Below are 18,251 nucleotides of genomic sequence, written 5' to 3'. Positions count from 1 at the left end.
CACTATAAATATCTTTTGGAAACATTTAGGAGAATCACTGTAAAATCAGCTACAAGGATAGGTGAACACACTGCTCTGCTCTTCTATTCAAACATCTTCTCTTGCAATTCCAAAGAAACAAGTCACCAACTTTTGATGGCCTCAGGAAATCTTTGAGAATATAGGCAGAGGGAATCCACTTAATCCTAAAACTTCACATTATCCGAGTCTTCTAGCATTTTCTCCCACCTACCCATTCAGCAATACTACCTTGGGTATCACTGACTTTTCTTTTTCCTTCTTACTGGAGCCACCATTACCATAGAGGCAACAAAAAAGGCAGGGATGGAAGAAACATGGAGAAATGAATCTTCCCCAAAGCTAATAAATGATCTTCTGAATAATCAAAACGTGACTGTTTTTTGAGAAACATTCTCCTACAACCTAGAAAGGCATTTTGATAATTCAGTACTGTTCCAGCTGCCTGTTCATGGCAAAGAGACTTTTTTTAAGTACACATTCGTGAAAAGCCAGTTACTATCCCTATTTATAACAGAGAGGAATTGTCTCAGTTCCATTTAACCTAACAGAACATGAAGCATATTCCTCTGTAACCAATCCATTACTTCAGCACCCCATTCATGGTTCTTGTCCCAGAATTATTGCATGTAGTTCAACAAACAACAATTTGAGTAGTCACCAACAACTAAAACATATTCAGTATATCTGCTAACCTGGCGGGTTTAGCATTTGGGATTTGAGTGAAGGGGTGTGTGTGTGTGTGTGTGTGTGTGTGTGTGTGTGTGTATGCGCGCGCGCATGCACGCACATGTGTTTTAATCCTCAAGCTCTTTTCAAGATGCTGAAATAATTTAAAGGATCAGTAACAGAAATTGAATTTTGCAGGCTTTAAGATCTGTCTACACATAGGGAGCGTGCCTTCTCATAATAACCAGCCATCAGTATTTACCAAGTGAAGTCACTAAACATCAGAGTTGGTTTGAAGACTAGCCAGTCTATGAGGAACAAAGAAATCTAATATCCTATTTTAAAGGGCTATTGCGAGTTTTATGATAAATATTTCACCTTTGTCTGTTTCATGTGGTTTTTCCCTCTGTTTTCCTAACATTGAAATTATGTGCATCTTAAGCCATGAGCATTTGGATATATGCTACCTTGTGCATTGGTGAGAATCAAAGTTTTCATAATAATAGCTTATAACGCATGGCAGTTTTAATCCTCAGGGACTTTCCATATGTGCTGTATCATTTGCCTTTATCACCTTCCTGAGATGGTAGAGGGGAAGGTATTTGGTCCTCAGATGAAAAAACCAAGGCCCACAGAGGTAAAAGAACCTCGTCACAGAGTAAATAACAAGGAAAATGCCCTCCAGGTAGCACTAGCCAGAGTAAATTTACAAAGTGAATTCTTTGTTCACAGATAGGATATATCACCAGCACAAGTAGGCACTCAAATATTTGTTGAATACATTGAGAAGAGCTACTAAAAATGCAATTGAAAGGCCTGTATTTCATAGTGGTGCCATTTAGCATGAATTATCTTAAAACATTTAAACTCAGTATTCAGACTTTTGGTAAAACATTATCTCAGAAATCAGATATAAGAAGAGCATTACAGCTAAATTTGACTCAAAAATCATAAAAATAGTATGAGAAATGTTTGGACAGGGGAAAGAGGTGATAGATGGTCCGTTCGGCTGAAAATGCAATGTGTTAAAATGTAGGAATGAATGAAAAGACTCTGTAAGAAGTTTTCTCGATTTATTCTAGAAATCAAATTTCTTCGTGTTTCCTGCTTTTGAAAATGCTTAGGTTGACATTCTTGAAGGCACACATCTTGGATTTCAAAAGGAATATGGCAAAGAAACTTCTCAAAACAAATGTATCCACACCAGATCTCTCTCTCTCTCTCTCTCTCTCTGTCCATCTGTTTACCTCTCTGTCATCTTTTTTTAACCCATACTAGAGCCAGATGTATTTTGCCCCCTTGAAGTGTTACACATGCTTAGGAGGCTTTAGGAGGAGGTTTGAAGGGCTATCTTTATATTTTTCAGATAGAAGAAATTGAACAGAAGACTCCCATTTCATAATTAAGTAGGCCTAATACTGATGTGTTACAATATGGATTCATTAGGAAATAGACTAAGATATCCATTTCAGGTAAACCTCTTGAACTGGCCACAAACAGTTACACGTGTAATGTGTACTGTAAGAGTGCCATTTACTTCTCAGCTAAAGTCAGTATTTCACGGGTGTTAGACACCAACCAAGATGGTTCGCTCCTTAGAGAGACTGCCTGAAGTTTGGTCCAATGCACGACATGGGGAAGTGGGGAGAATGAGAAGAGAGGGTCCCAACTGGCTGGCTTTGAGTCCTGGCTCCTCCATTCACAGGTTGGGTGGCCTTGAGCAACAGTCTCTGCTCTCTTCCTCAGCTTCAGTCTCCCCACATTACCTCCTCATAGGTTGTCATGACGATCCAGTGAATTAATACTTGTCAGCCTCTGGGAACAGATAATTAGGACTTCACTGTTTCTTGTTTTTGTTGTTGTGTTTGATAGTATTATTCCAAAATTCTGTTACAAGATGTTCTCATTTATAAGAAGTGGTTGAGCATAAAAAAACTCACAATTATGGCATAGAAGGAGAACGCTGGTGAAAATATTTTAAATGTGGCATGATCTGTTGGGAAAAAATAATAAATAATAACTAACCTAATCGGATAGATGTACAATAGTCCTGAAAATAAAAGTATCATCGTACATTTACTCATGCCAAAAAAAAAAAATCTAGATAGGGTACTAACTTTAGCATAAAGTTATTTATTTTATTAACAGGCTTCTTTATTAAAAGGCTTAATTTTAACATCACGACCACAACTTTCTCCTGATTCGTCCTTCCTTCTCTATCATCCTCGATTACCTTGTAAGCACCTTGCACTTTTTTTTTCTAAATATGACTAGTTTTACATCTGAATACCCTACTGCTACAAATTCAAACTGTAATCAAAAATTGGTGCCAGGGTGCATTTAAGCAATTAGAATGCTGTAATTAAAGTCTGCTGTGTATGTAATCTTATAATGCACAAAAGTACAGAAGTAGAGAGCTTGGTTCTGAGGGTTTACTTAATGACAGTTATTCATCTGTTGTCCAATTGTCTCTCCTCATATTTATCAGATGTGGGTGCCTCAGAACCTCCATACTCATTAGCAGAGCCTGACCTATTTAGGCTCCCTGCCTTTCTTGCATCGCGTAACAATTTGATGGTAGATCACCACACCTAATTTTCAGGGCAGTCTCGTAAACATTCACTCCCTTGCTTTGAGACTGTGTTGGTGTAAGTGTTTATACAAAGGGATCAGGTACTGCAGAATGGTGGAGCCAGTCTGTCATACTTAAGATGTGACTGGCTCATTCTGCCTGGGCTTAAAAAGAATAAAGAAAGCGAGTTTCAGGATCTCAGAATGGTGGGGGGAGGGGAGGGGAATAAAAATGAGAATTGAGAGGAAGAAGAATCATACCTCTGATGATATTTTTTGCAGCATTAAGTGGTAGAGCACTGTCATTGAAAGGTGTAGGGCTTTTTTTTTTTTTTTTGAGTATAGATTAATTCATTTAAAATATTTTTGAATGCCCACTGTGGTAGGCACTGTACAGGTGCTGGGTGTACAACTAAGCAAACAGATCTCTGCCTCTGGAGAGTGTGCGGTTTTGTATGATTAATAGCCCTATTTCACAAATTGTGTATATCTAATATCTAGTTCCCATTCAATTTTGTCTCATTGTCTCAGTAATGTTCTTTACATCTTTTGGGTTTTTTTCCCATTCTGATCCAGGATCACACATTGCATTTAGTGGTCATGAGTCTGTAGTCTCTGTAATTGGGAACATATGGCCAGTCTTTCTCTGGCTTTTCTCAAACCAGTACTTTTGAAGGGTATAGGCCAGTTGCCTGGTAGAATGTCTCTCCATTTGTGATATATGGATTCTTCTAATTTGCTGGTTGTAAACCTGTATCATGTTGGACGTGTCTCACAGCCATCTAGGAACATGGTGAAAATACAGAGACCCACACCCTGTCCTATTTCATCCTATCTCACTTCAGTGAGCCTGAGCCTCTTTATTCTTTGTTAGCTCTCCAGGCAATTCTGCTACCCACCAAAATTTGAGAGCCACTACTGTAACATAATTTCCCTGTCGCAGGAATACCAAGTAGGTGACATGTGTTCTCGGTGTATCTCACTAGGAGGCTCGCAATGTCAGTATACTTTGTTTTTGAGTAAGGTAGCATATGCCAGTTTTCTCTTCCCCTTTGTGAATTGTCTGGAGTTGACACTGGACCGCTGTTTAAGCATCCTATTTCCCAATAGTATTTGAACCAATGGACTTGGCCTCCAGTGGTGGTCTTGCCTAAGTCAGTTCATGCTGTGGTGATTGTAAACGGTGATTCTCCAGTTCTTTCAATTCGTCTGCAAAGAATAATTTTTCTTCTCCTCTGTCTCCAGCTGTTAATAATACAATTATGGCTTCCTTTTTATTCAATGTATTATCTATTCTGCCATTCATTTTGATGATCAGAATGTTCCTATTGCTATAACCTTGGCGTTAGCCATTTTTCCTTTCTGTGGAGAAATGGTATTTAGAAATCAAGATCTGGGCTGGGCACCTGGATGGCTCAGTTGGTTAAGCATCTGACTTCAGCTCAGGTCATGACCTCATGGTTTGTGAGTTCAAGCCCCACCTGGGACTCTCTGCTGTCATCTCAGAGGCTGCTTCAGATCCTCTGTCCCCCGTCTCTCTGCTCCTCCCCTGCTCGCATGTGTTCTCTCTCTCTCAAAAATAAATAAACTTAAAAAAAAAAAAAGAAATCAAGGCCTGGTTTCTATTTAAACTCGTTGGAACTTCACCCCAAGGAAAAAAAATGTGCTACCTGTATACCTAAAAACGAAATGTATTGCATGAACCATACCTGGGTTGATCCTTGAGAAAGCGTGGTCTGCCTAGTTTCCCTTCTTTCTTATTTCAGTATCTGTATATTCCTTTGATTATCCTTCCGCAAATGAACACTAATTCACATGCTGCAAAACTTTCTCTCTTTGCTCCTATCTACATTATGATCAAGTTTCTGAGAAGCGGTATGCCTAGATACTTTGATCATAATGCTTACATCTTTGGAACTGTGTTACACACCCACGAAAACACCTGTACTTGTTTGCTTTCTTTGTAATGCTTTTTTCCCTTATCCAAAACATTTTTCAAGTTATTTTAAAAATTTTTTATTTATTTATTTTGAGAGCGAGAGCATAAGCAGGGAAGGGGCAAAGAGGGGGAGACAGAATCCCAAGCAGGCTCCACACCCCTAGCATGGAGCCCGATGCAGGACTCAAACCCATGAACTGTGAGATCATGGCCTGGGCTGAAATCAAGAGTCAGATGCTCAACCAAATAAGCCACCCAGGTGCCCCCTTCCAAAGCATTTTTATATCTTGTTTTTCTTTTTGTCCTCTAACTCCATGAAACATGTAAGACAGGTATTACTATTTTCCTTTTACATTTCTAGAAAGTGAAGCCAGAAGAGCAAAAGCCTTCTTAATATCTAACACCAAGTGTGTTTGGTGTTTTAAGTTTGCATATCTAGTCCCTGACACCTAGTACTTAGTTTACCTCTCCCATAGCTGGTAAAGCCTGGGCTATGTTCTCATGGTTCTGAAACTCATTCTGAGTTGAAAATTAAGTCAAATCAACTATATAGTGGATCAAGAAACACAAGAAGCTTTACCTTTAAAGTAAATTTTTTTAATGTTTATTTAGTTTTGAGAGAGAGAGAGACAGAGACAGAGTGTGAGCAGGGGAGGGGCAGAGAGAGAGAGAGACACGGAATCCCAAGCAGGCTCCAGGCTCTGAGCTGTGACCACAGAGCCTGACATGGGGCTCGAACCCACAAACTGTGAGATCGTGACCTTAGCCAAAGTTGGATCCTTAACCCTTTGAGCCACCCAGGTGCCCTGAAGCATTCCCTTTTTTTTTTTTTTTTTTTAATGTTTTTATTTATTTTCGAGACAGAGACAGAGCACGAGCCGGGGAGGGGCAGAGAGAGGGAGGGACACAGAATCCGAAGCAGGCTCGCAGGCTCCAGGCTCGGCTGTCAGCACAGAGCCTGACGCGGGGCTCGAACTCACAGACTGTGACATCATGACCTGAGCTGAAGTCGGACGCTCAACCGACTGAGCCACCCAGGCGCCCCTCCCTTTTAAAGAAAGGAAAAGTAAAGGGGCACCTGGGTGGCTCAGTCGGTTGAGCGGCCAACTTCGGCTCCGGTCATGATCTCACGGTCCGGTCCGTGAGTTGGAGCCCTGCATCCGGCTCTGTGCTGACAGCTCAGAGCCTGGAGCCTGTTTCAGATTCTGTGTCTCCCTCTCTCTCTGACCCTCCCCCGTTCATGCTCTGTCTCTCTCTGTCTCAAAAGTAAATAAACATTAAGAAAAAAGTTTTTTTTTAATGTATAAAAAAAGGAAAGGTAAAGATATTCCCATCAACTTTTTACTTTGCTACTCTTTTAGTTGATATTCTACAAATATTATGGAGCACCTGTTCTGTGCCAGGTAGTATTCTAGGTCCCGGAGATAAAGCTAGGACCAGATAGATAAAAACCCATGCCCTTAAGGATCTAAGATATGAGGCAGGGATAATAGTGGGTGGGAAGAAAAACCATCAAGAAAATAGATAAGGTGTGTAATGCATTAGAAACGTGCAAGTAGGATAACCAAATACAGTTGTTCAAGGTGCTCACTGCTCAACTCTGTGCCCGAAGTTGCCATGAGATCGTGGATCTAAGCAACTGAAGATGGAACTGCCACTAGGTAAGATGAGAAAGGCTTCTGGGAAGATCAGGAGTTCTGTTGGTTTCTCAGCTGTATATAGAAGTATAATATATGTACAGAAAAGTGCACGTAAGTGCAGCTCAACAGACTTTCAAAATTGAACATATCTGGGGCGCCTGGGTGGCTCAGTCGGTTAAGCGTCTGACTTTGGCTCAGGTCACGATCTCACTGTCCGTGGGTTCGAGCCCCGCGTCGGGCTCTGTGCTGACTGCTCAGAGTCTGGAGCCTGTTTCAGATTCTGTGTCTCCCTCTCTCTCTGACCCTCCCCTGTTCACGCTCTGTCTCTCTCTGTCTCAAAAATAAATAAATGTTAAAAAATTAAAAAAAAAATTGAACACATCTGTGCAACTAGCATCAATATCAAGTAAACAGAATATCAGCACCAACTGAGAAGGCCCTCACATGTTCTCTTCCAGTCATTAATGCCTCCACTCCCATGACTTTTAATAGCATTTATTTGTTTTGGCTGACTTTGTATTTTATATAACTGGAGTCATTCAAGGTGCCCTTTAATGTTTGGCCTAATTTGCTCAAATTAGGTTTGTGAGATTCATCCATATTGTAGTTTAGGTAGCTTCACCCTCGCTGGGGAATAGTAGTCCATAGTATGAATATACCATAGTTCATTTGCTCATTGAAGAGCATTTGAGTAGCCTGCAGTATTTAGTTATTACAAACAGCACTGCCATGAAGGTCCCAGTGCCTGTGGCTTAGTGGATTTATGTAAATATGTCTGTTAGATGTATACCGAGGAGCAGAATTCCTGACCCATAGTGTATATTTGTGTTAAGATTTGGTAGACCTTGGGGCTCCTGGGTGGCTCCGTCGGTTAAGCATCCAACTGTTGATTTCTGCTCAGGGCATTATCTCACGGTTCTTGAGTTCAAGCCCCGTAGACTCTATGCTGACAGTGCAAAGCCTGCTTGGGATTCTCTCTCTCTCTCTCTCTCTCTCTCTCTCTCTCTGTCTCTCTCTCTGCCCCTCCCTTCCTCACTTGCTCTCTCTCTTCCAATATAAATAAATAAGCATTAAAAAAAAAACGGAGGCACCTGTGTGGCTCAGTTGGTTAAGCATCCGACTTTGGCTCACGTCATTATCTCACGGTTCATGGGTTCATGCCCTGCGTGGGGCTCTGTGCTGACAGCTCAGAGCCTGGAGCCTGCTTCAGATTCTGTGTCTCCTCTCTCTCTGCCCCTTCCCTGCTAATGCTCTGTCTCTCTCTCTCTCTCAAAAATGAGTAAACATTTTAAAAAATTTTTAAAAAAAGATTTGGTAGACCTTGCCAAAATGTTCGTCCCAGAGCTAACTTATAATCTACCAACAGTGTATGAGAAGGTGTGTTAAACAGAATGTCTACTTCATGCAGTGAAATCAGAGGTACCAAGTACATTGCAAAGAAGTGTACCAAAATAGTAGTTGAAAACAATTTCACTGCGTGCCTACAAAATGAAAATAAATAAGCTAAAACTTGTTGGCATTAGAGACTTTGGTGAGGAAATTTAATGGTACTCAAATACGCTAAAAATAATAATCCTATGGAATGATAATCAGGTAAATAATATAATGAAGAAAATGGCCCATTTATAAAGGAAAATATAAAATCCTGAGTAATGGGGCAACTGGATGGCTCAGGTGGGAGAGCATGCAACTCTCGGTCTCAGGTTTGACTTCAAGCCCCACACTGGGGATGGAGCCTACTTAAAATAATAAATGAAAATAGAAATCTTTTAAAAATAATTTTAAAGATACTGAGTATTAACCCTAACACTGAATGTGTATGATCTTTATGGTGTATCATAAAACTTTATGGTTACTATATAACCGTTTCAATAATGACATACATGGTTCCAAAGAGGAAGGAAAATTATTATATATTTTTTTAAATTCATAAGACTATTTAAAAAAATGTTTCAAATAAGTAAAAGAGAATGTCAAAGATTATTATGGAAAATTAAAACCCGTAGATATTGAGATATGTAATAATGGAACACCAATTAAATGTTACAGAACTACACAAAAATTGAACAGTGTCCCAGAACAAAGTAGATTCCTATCGATATAATAATATTTAACAATGTAATAAGCAACACGGTGCATAATACAGAGAGAAAAACACTGAGAGAATCTTTTTGGCTAGGCTTTATGAAAATGCTTTGTATTTGTCCTTCATAAAATGATCTCAACAACCCAATACATTCAATATTATCATCCCCCATTTTGTAGATGAGGAACTGAGTTTCAGAGAAGTAACTTGCTCAGGACCCTAAAGATTCAGTGAAGGTGATAGCCCCCACTCCAGTCTGACTTTGTAGGCCTGGAGAATAGATCGAAGAATACAATTTGTACCCAGTAGCTGAAACAAAGGGTTAACACTGGTAGCTCAAACAAAACATGAGTTCTCAAATAGGTAAGTCAACAAAGGGTCATTTCCCACATGAGCAATAGCAAATAATATGCAATTGCAAGAGAGATATTCAAGTTGATTAGTAATCAAAAAAAATTGCAAGTTTCAATGTTGCAGTATTGTTTTCTACTTTCCTAATTACCAAAAATAATTTTATTCATTTGGTGTGGCTTGTAAAACTATGTACGTTTCCCTAAGCTGGAAACATTAGTAAGAATGTTTACTATCTTGATCTGGGTGATGGGTGCATGAGTGTATACACGTGTCAAAATTCATCAAGCTGTGCAGTGAGATTCGTGCATGTTACTATATGTACCTCAATAAAAAAGAAAAAAAGCACATTACAGTATGTATGGCAGGTGATGGAATCAGAGTTGCCTGTGAGGAAATAAAAGTAGAAATAATTAGATCCTGCCAAGGTTAAGGTTGGTATAAAACATTTAGCATGGGTAGTATAAAGCATTTAACCCACAAATTCGAAACTCAGCTTCTCTTAAGAACCACAGCAAAGTGGAAGTTATGACCACTTGCGTAACTCACGGTGGTCTTTAAGGTAGAAACAGAGCAGCTGCCCAGCGGAGCACAGTCACTACTGCTCCTAAAAATCAGAAACTTCTCCCAGGGGTCCTGGTGAAGGACTGGTCTATGAGGTAATTAATAATGCCCTCAACAACACACCCAGAGTTATTAAAATACTGAGGTTCTGAGGGTTGCTTCTTCTATTGTTCCTCAACAGAAGCCGGTGGAGTAATGCCAAAACACAGTTACAAAAAAAGCAGTTTTACCTTGGGACAAAACTTATGGTTCCATTTTGTAAGTTTCTAACGGTTCTCGGTTAGTCCAGAGACCTCTGAGAGAATCTAGATCAGTGGTTCCCAGCTGGGGACCTTTGCCACCCAGGGGACATTTGGAAAATGTTTGGAGACATTTTTGGTTGTCACAGCTTGTGGGGGGGGGGGGGTTGCTGCTGGAATCTAGTGGATAGAGGCCGGGGGCACTGCCTGATACCCTATGATGCACAGGATAGCCCCCACAAAAAAAACAATTAACTGAAAATGTCAGTTACGCCAAGGTTGCCAAGCTCTGGTGTCAAGGAACAAAATGGAAAATATACCAGAAACATTACTACTATGTATCCTTGAGACCAGCTTCCAGAAACATTACTTCTCACAACTAGCTTGGACAAAAAAGGACAAAGTGTTTGGTTCATTTACAAGGGGAATATGGGGTGCAGATGTGGTAGTTACGGCCTGGTCTCCTAGGGGCACAGTAATCCCAAAAGACCGGAACTAGCCCCGGGAAGTATGCCTTTATGGTTCAGCAAGAACTGCCTTGTAAGAGAGTAGGTAAGTGTTGAGTGTTGATGTGCACACCGCCCCCCGCAAACAGACTAATAGTATGAAACCAGTGAGTCCAGAGCTCTAGAATTCTCTGATCTGTCAGGTTCCTCCTCCATGTAGATGTGTCTACGGAAGGAATTAAGAGGTTTCCAGGGAGCTATATCCGTTCACTCATTTGTGCACTTCTCACATCTATTCTTTGCACTCTGTTTGCTGGCTTAGTGGTAAATCAAAACGAGAGCATCTGAGCACCCAAGTCACTGTGTTTGCCAACTTTTGAGTTTTAACCAGACTTTGAAGTCTGGCTTGGCTGAGCAGTGGATGCAGTTGACTACCCATGTCCGGAAGTCCCTTTCTCTCTATCTGTGGGCATTGATTCCCTCTGGTTCACATCTTCCCAACTTTGTCTTGAGACGCAGCAAGACCCTTGGCCCTAATTTGGAAAATCCCTGGTTGTGGCTTTGGACCAGCTTCTGTCACTTGTCCACGGAAAGATGATTGTGTTTGCATGTAAGCCAGTGGGGAAAGAAGCGGTTCTGAAAAGATTGTGATATTGGGACATCCTGCCCGGAAACAGGGATGGGTACCAGGCAGTCAAGACAAATAGATAGCCAGCACTCTGGGAAATTATGTCAATTTTTTACAAACTTCTTATTTTAGAATCATTTCAAACTTACAGAAGAGCTGTAAGAATGGCACAAAAATGCAGTATGTCCATCAAACCAAATTCACCAGTTGTCAACATTTTGCTACGTTTGTTCTCTCTCCCTCTGCCCACAGATGTGTCCTTTTTTCTGAACCAGTTAAGAGTAAGTTATGCTCTTTATCCTTACATAATTCATTGTGTATTTCCTAAGATCAAAGCCACCCTTTATAGAACCCTGTTACAATGATCACATTTAGAACATTTAACAATTGAATCTGGACTGTAGCCTAATGTACCCTCCAACTTTCCCAGGGGTGCCCTTTGTAACAACTTTTCCTCTTGACATGGGATGGCACATTTCATTTGGTTGTTACGACTGCCTCGTCTCCTTTCCTTCGAAACAGTTCTTCAGCCTTTCTTTGGCATTGATCCTATTTACATTTTTGAAGGCTATGGGCCAGAGATTTTATAGGATGTCCCTCAATTTGAGTTTGTCTCACGCTTCCTCGTGATTAGATCTAGTGATGTATTTTCGGCTTCAGTACCACCCAGTGGTGTGCTAGCCAGCTAGTACCTGCTGTAAGAACCGATTCTCACATCTCTTGCCAGCAGTGTGTCCTGTGATGTCATATCGGTAGCTTGGTAGCTACTTCAAGCTACTATTGCTAGCTTGAAATCGGCTGTGGTGGGGGTATTTGCACCATGGAAATCCACAAATGCTACAACTGAGGGATCGTTTCCCCCCCCCTTCCCCATTTCTGGCTGTGAAACATTTACATTTACCAGTACAGACATGTATATAAGTGACGTTATGTCCTTCTCAATGCATATTATCAGGAGGCCGGTCTGTACAGTTATTGGTAATGTCTCATCACTTCATTAAGATTGTATCTGTCAGGTTTCTCCACTGAAAAGCTACCATTTTTCCCTCTTGTAATTAAATTTCCCCAATAGAGAGATGCTTCGTGATTATATAAATACCCTGTCCTGTTTCTCACCAAACTTTCACCCAATAGTTTTTGTTTATTGAAAACTGTTACCTGAACAATCAGCAGTATGATGACTGCAAGTGCTAATTTTCCATTCCTCTCGTTTCTTATATATTTACTTGGTGGTGTTCTTCAAGTTGCCTTTTTTCATAGACTTAACCCTAGAAATAGCTAGATAAATAATAATATACTTGGAAATAAGCTGGCTTCCCCCAACAGTTTGTCAAATAGTTCCAGATCCTAAGTATTTGTGAGCAAGTGATTCATGCCCATTGTTGTTGTGCAGAACAAGCTTCCATGAAGTATTACATCGATACAGATGAGTCTTCACAAGGAATTTTCCCATTCCTATTATGAGGCGTTTATGGTTAATGATAACTTACCACCCACCAGCAGTGGAGGTGGCATTTGGAGTCGTTTTTCAGTCTTACCTGATTATAGTTTTTGCCAAAAGCCTACCGTTAGAAGATTCCTGGTGAGAGCTTGACGTTGGAGTCAGAAAGGTAACTAGTGGGCACGATGGACTCAAAAGAGCCTGGAGTCACCCTCTGCTGTGGGGTTGGGTAGGATACTTCGTGTCCCTGATTCTCAGTGCCATCATCTACAGAATAATAGGAGTCATATTTTCACTAAATGCTCTTTCAAGTTCTAAAACTTTCTTTTATTCTCTTCTCCTTGTGAATCAAAACGTATAGTTCTCATTTCATTAGCAAGATGTTTTGGTCAACTGAGCCAACAAGCCAAACTCAAAATAAAATGTCCAACATGGATCCTGAACCTAGTGACCTAGAGACTGGATCCGTAAGCCAGCTAAATTAGCCATGAGGGTAGAACACCAAGACGTGATACTGTTTCGTATTACCCTTGTGCGTTCAGCCACATCATCTGACTTACTTCTCTGCTCTTCTTTGTTTATCCCTGACAGTCATGGAAACCCACTGAAGGATCCCGTTACCTATCTCTTTGAGGAGATCCCTCTCCGATGTTAGCTTGCCCAGTACCTATAAGGTTACCTCTGTTACCAGGTTATAAGTAAAAGAAATCTTCCATCCCCGGGCAGACAGCAATTTCTAAAGAGCATTTGCACTTTATGCATGAAATTCTGGAGTTCCCTAGAAGTCTTAATTAAATTTCACCATATGAAATTGCTGAGAACCAGGCAGATAGTATTAGTTTTGCTTGGTCTGTTGCTTGGTGAGCTCCATGCACAAGTTAATTAACCTTGGCAATCAGTATTAGAACTCAAAATATGTTGCCTTGTATTTCCAGAACAGTGGTTAAGAGGAAGGTGAGGTAGGGGCTGAGGTATATAAAAGAATGTAAGGCTTAGGGTTGCCTGGGTGGCTCAGTCGGTTAAGTGTCTGTCTTCGGCTCAGGTCATAATCTCACGGTTGGTGGGTTCGTGCCCCACGTCAGCTCTGTGCTGACAGCTCAGAGCCTGGAGCCTGCTTCGGATTCTGTGTCTCCCTGTCTCTCTGCCCCTCCCCCGCTCGCACTCTGTGTCTCTCTCTCAAAAGTAAATAAACACTTTAAAAAAATTTTTAAAGATAAAAGAATGTAAGGCTTGGCCAAACCATGCATTCTCCTCTCTCCCAGGAATGAGATTTTGGTAGGCCCCACCCCTGCACCCCTCCGTCACCCTCCTCCACCAGAATTGTGTTGGGGCAACTAGTATGGGTGAATAAAAGTCCACAGGTGAGTTGCATATGTGCCTCTCCACTCTTCTGGAGCTGCCAGAGCCTGGTACTTCTCATGCTTCAGCTCCTCATTTGATCATTTTTAATATTTAATGACCCTTCTAAGGTAGAGAATTCTTTGGCAGCATTCTTAAGAGTTTCTGTCTGAGGCCTTTTTATCTGCTGAACTTCCATTTATGAAATTGAAAAGTTAGTGTCTAAAATATTGTTTGGATGACTCACCTAAGGTTCTGAAGCGGCAGAGGCGGTCATGGGGGGCCAGAGGAGTTGGTCATGGTTTTCAATAAATTTTATTTAGCTTTTGTTATTTTAATGTCCGAAATAATCCAATTTTTTTCTCTTTTGTAAGATTTTAAGACAAACTGGACTGTAAATTCGGGCATGATTTCAAACTCAAAGATGGTTTTGAGCATTCCTCCCCCCTCCCCATTACCCCCCTCCCTTTGCATGAGTTTTTTCTTTTTTTTTCTTTGAACATAAGGAATTTCAGCTTTCTAGAATTTAATCTCGATCAACACTCATCTCACCTGTTGGATTAGCTGCTTCATCATCTTTCACCAGGTTAGAAAACCACTGTCTCTCTAGCCTAAAAGACAGAGGGCAATTGATGCTTACAACCAGCCTGCCTTTTCTTTGATTTTGTAATCTGTTTCTAGAGATTATAAGCGAGCTTTGAATTCCAAGGCTCTGGACCTGTCAGCTTTTAAAGGAAAAACTTGGAAGCAAATCCATTTCCTCAGGTTTCAGAAGGGAAACTTAGATGTTACAGGATGAAAATAATTTGTTTTCATTTTGTAATATAAGGGAAACACAGATAATTATCACAGCTGACATTGTAATGCCCTAGGTTTTTGGTTTCTTTATTTTATGGTTTTTAGAAGAATGATTATTATTTGTTTTTGGTTTTTTTTCCTTTTTTTTTTTTTTTTTTTGAGAACCCCAATCAAATCACTTGGAAACGTGAGAGAAAAGCATAATCCTTTCCAAAATCCTCAGTGAGCTAACTGCTCTGTAAGCCTACCTAGTGTGCGTTTACTTTAAAGCTACTTTCACTCACCATTAATGCTGTTGGTTTAACTACAAAAACTCTGCAGCCCAAATTCAACGGGTAGAAGGGAGAAATAATGAGTTCGGGGTCATTTCTAGGCTCATGAGTTCTATGATCTCAAACAATATGCACTTTCAAGTACTACTTATGTAAGACTTAAGGTTATATGGAATGGTTTTAGTGTGTGTTAATGCTCACAAGCTAGCATATCACAAATTTTTAAAAAAGATCCTTCTATACCACTCATTGACTCGTTGTTGCAATATATTACATGAGGCAATAATGGTGTTAATGTATATGGTCACATATTATTTATTAACAAAATAAATGAAGGCATATGTGAGTATTATTGATAGAGGCAATATTCCCTCCACACACACTTATGCATCTCTATCAGGCTACTGAAAAAGCATTCCTGTTTTCCAAAGTCCAGAATTCCTATATTTTTGGAGGGGGGGGGGGATCTTAAAGGATGAAAAAATAAAATAATGGGTAAAATAATAAATTAGAGTCATCAAACTTCAATATAAAGGAACAGAATTTTAGTCTTCTCTAAGTATTTGCTGTAATCAATTCTTAAGGCTTTACATTTTATCTCTAAGTGTATGCGTGTTAATTCAATAATGTGTCATTGACGCAGTAGTGAATTTATGTTTTTAGTAATAGTTGCATTGTGGGTATACCAAAATAACCATGCAGTGACACAGAGGGGGGAAAAAAAGATCTCAGGAAAACACCAAATGAATCTAAGAAAATCTTCAGAGCTTAACAATGAACTTGTAGGGATAAAAATTATTCATTGGGAAGTTGTCTGAATTTTCAGCCTCAGAGTCATTTGTATTTCTTCCAGAATACTGCTCTTTGAAACAGACGCGCGCGCACACACACACACACACACACACACACACACACACACACTTTGTGGCTTCCCCTGACCACTGGATGCGTCCCTCCATGCCCCCCTCCCTTTGCCTTGCAATGGTATGATCTGCGTTTGATTGTAAACTGGAGGTGCCAAGCTGTGACAGCTTCCCCAACTCAACAGCCATTTGCTACAACCTAGGGCAGCCTTGTTCAGCGATGCTTTTCTTTTCCCCAACAGGGGCAAATCGAAGCGGACAGCGAAACCATCTTCAAGTTAGCCGCACTTGTGTTACAGGTAAGAATCAGCACACTGCCTCTTGCCCGCGCCTTTTTGTTTGCTGGTTTTTGTGAACCGCCTGCAACTCTGAAACTTTCGCATGGGCCAGTTGGCTGATAGATGTTTAAGCCAGCTGGTTGTTTGCCAATGAAAAACGTGAGCCACCGTTTTCTGTTTGAGCGTCACTTGCGCAGGCTATAGTGGGATGTCGCAAAGGAAAATGAAATTTAGACTGTTCTGAGGGAAAAGAATTAAGACTGTACTTCAGGAAAAGAGCTCTGGGTTACTTGGATTTGGGAAGCAGCAATTGTTACAACAGCTGTAATTTTCATTTAAATCGAGTAACTTTCGCCTGCATTTTCTGGAGGCAGAGTGAAAGAGCCCCTTAATTCTTAAAGGCACTAGTAGCTGAGAAATCCGACGTGTTCCATGCTTGTTTAAAAAGAGAAAACAAATAGCATGTGTTGATTTACCTACACCCTGCTTTAAAAAGTCTGCGTTCAGACTAAAAAGTGTGCTGCTCGGGTAAACAAGCATGTATCACGTGATCTTAGAAACCTAAAAGAAGACCTAGTCATCTGTGCTTTTGCAGATATATCTGTCTCTTCTGTTAAGAATAAGAAATATTTCATGGATACTAATGTTTTCTCACCAGTGCCACATTCTCCGTGGCCACGGAGAAAGCTTCCTCGTGTACATTCCGCCAAACAAAATTCAGGCACTCAAAGTGGGAAACGGGACCCAGAGTGAAATTCATTCGCCTAATCCACATACATACGTATTGATCGTCTATCATTGTGTTTTATTTCAGGAAGCCAAAGGGGATTATACCAGGTAATGTTTCCTTTTCTGATATTACTATGCAAAATAACCCTAGCTGAACCGTAGCTGAATGCTGTTGCTTTAAATAACAATGGATGCAAACTCAAAAGAAAGTCGATCTCAGAGCGGGAGACTGAGATCTCTTCCCTCTTCAAATAGGGACCTATTCTTTCTGTGAATGAATCCAGCAATGAAGCTTTCTTACCATTTTTCAAGCCAGAGTGACAGTGAATTGTAAACAGAAGCCCTCCAAAGTTCTAGTTTCTGTTATCTGTTAGCAAGATGAAGAAATCCGCAAAAAGCTTTGGTAGGCTGTGCTTTTTTAAATTTATAATAATCTTGTGTTGGACAAAAAAAAAAAAAAAATCCTGTGTTGGAAGAGTTATAACACATGCACAAAAAGATAAACTCTATCAGCTGCTTAGTTAAGGGATTAATAGGGGCTTTCTTTTTGCAGCTGCCCTGAAGGGGCCTCACCCTTCATACACTTGACCTAACAGTTGTATTGTCCGCCACCGGGACACTTACTGGTTCTAACTGCCTAGCTGGCAACCTCATCAGAGTATTTGTATTTGAATTCATGCTCTACCTGCTCCTTTCTGTCCTTTTCACGCAGTAGCTGTAGTTGGAGAAGCAGAAACGGTTAAAGGCGAAAGCAGGGCCTCCGATTAGGAACAGACCACAGGCCAGTGACCCATCGAAAGCCTCACCTCTTCCACGTTAATGTTCCACTCCTGGTAAACTTTACCCGTAGATTATTTACAGATCACCTAGTACTCGTTCCCAGCCAAGGTTTTGAATAGTACGCTCCTTAAGGGACTGCTTACCGAACAATGCCTTCCAAGCTTGAAAACCTCCAGTCACGGAGTACTCCTTCCCCTCAGAACCTCCAAGTCTGCCTGTTCAGTTTGGGAAAATGACCGAGGAGTCCACTTAACAGGCCATGATCCGTTCACCACATTCGTTACCTTTGTTTTGCACCGTGTTACTTTTTTCTTTTTTTAATTTGTGTTCAAGTTAGGAAAAACGCTTTGAAAAAAACAGGAAGACCTATAAATGTCAATTTTATTGTTAATTAAAAGGAAATGTTGGGATACGAGGAGGATAAATTAGTTTCTAGATCCTTGACACGACGCTGCTGGGTTCTCCGCGCTTGGCTTTCTTGGAGAAGCCCTATTCCCTGGGAGGATCAGACATGTGAGGAATGTCAGTCATCATGTTAGGGGGTGAGTCTGAAGTTGATTGATAAATGAGGGCTTTAGGGCCAGAAGCTCACTCTGCAGTC

The 18,251-nt window shown here is 40.6% G+C and overlaps 1 protein-coding gene across 13 annotated transcripts in view; it reads left to right on the top strand.

Annotated features, from left to right (window-relative positions):
* The window catches only part of FRMD4B (FERM domain containing 4B), a 324,897-nt gene that overhangs the window by 238,131 nt on the left and 68,515 nt on the right, over positions 1-18,251 (top strand). For all 13 annotated transcript variants that reach the window (XM_045493504.1, XM_045493497.1, XM_045493503.1 and 10 more), the window contains 2 exons: positions 16,106-16,162; positions 16,956-16,978. In XM_045493504.1, the coding sequence (XP_045349460.1) occupies positions 16,106-16,162; positions 16,956-16,978 (80 nt within the window). The remainder of the gene's footprint in view (positions 1-16,105; positions 16,163-16,955; positions 16,979-18,251) is intronic.

The sequence above is a fragment of the Leopardus geoffroyi genome, chromosome A2 (genome assembly GCF_018350155.1).
Source record: "Leopardus geoffroyi isolate Oge1 chromosome A2, O.geoffroyi_Oge1_pat1.0, whole genome shotgun sequence".
Classification (NCBI taxonomy): Eukaryota; Metazoa; Chordata; class Mammalia; order Carnivora; family Felidae; genus Leopardus; species Leopardus geoffroyi.
The sequence above is the reverse complement of the archived record's forward strand: the minus strand, read 5'-3'. Positions and strand labels throughout refer to the sequence as shown.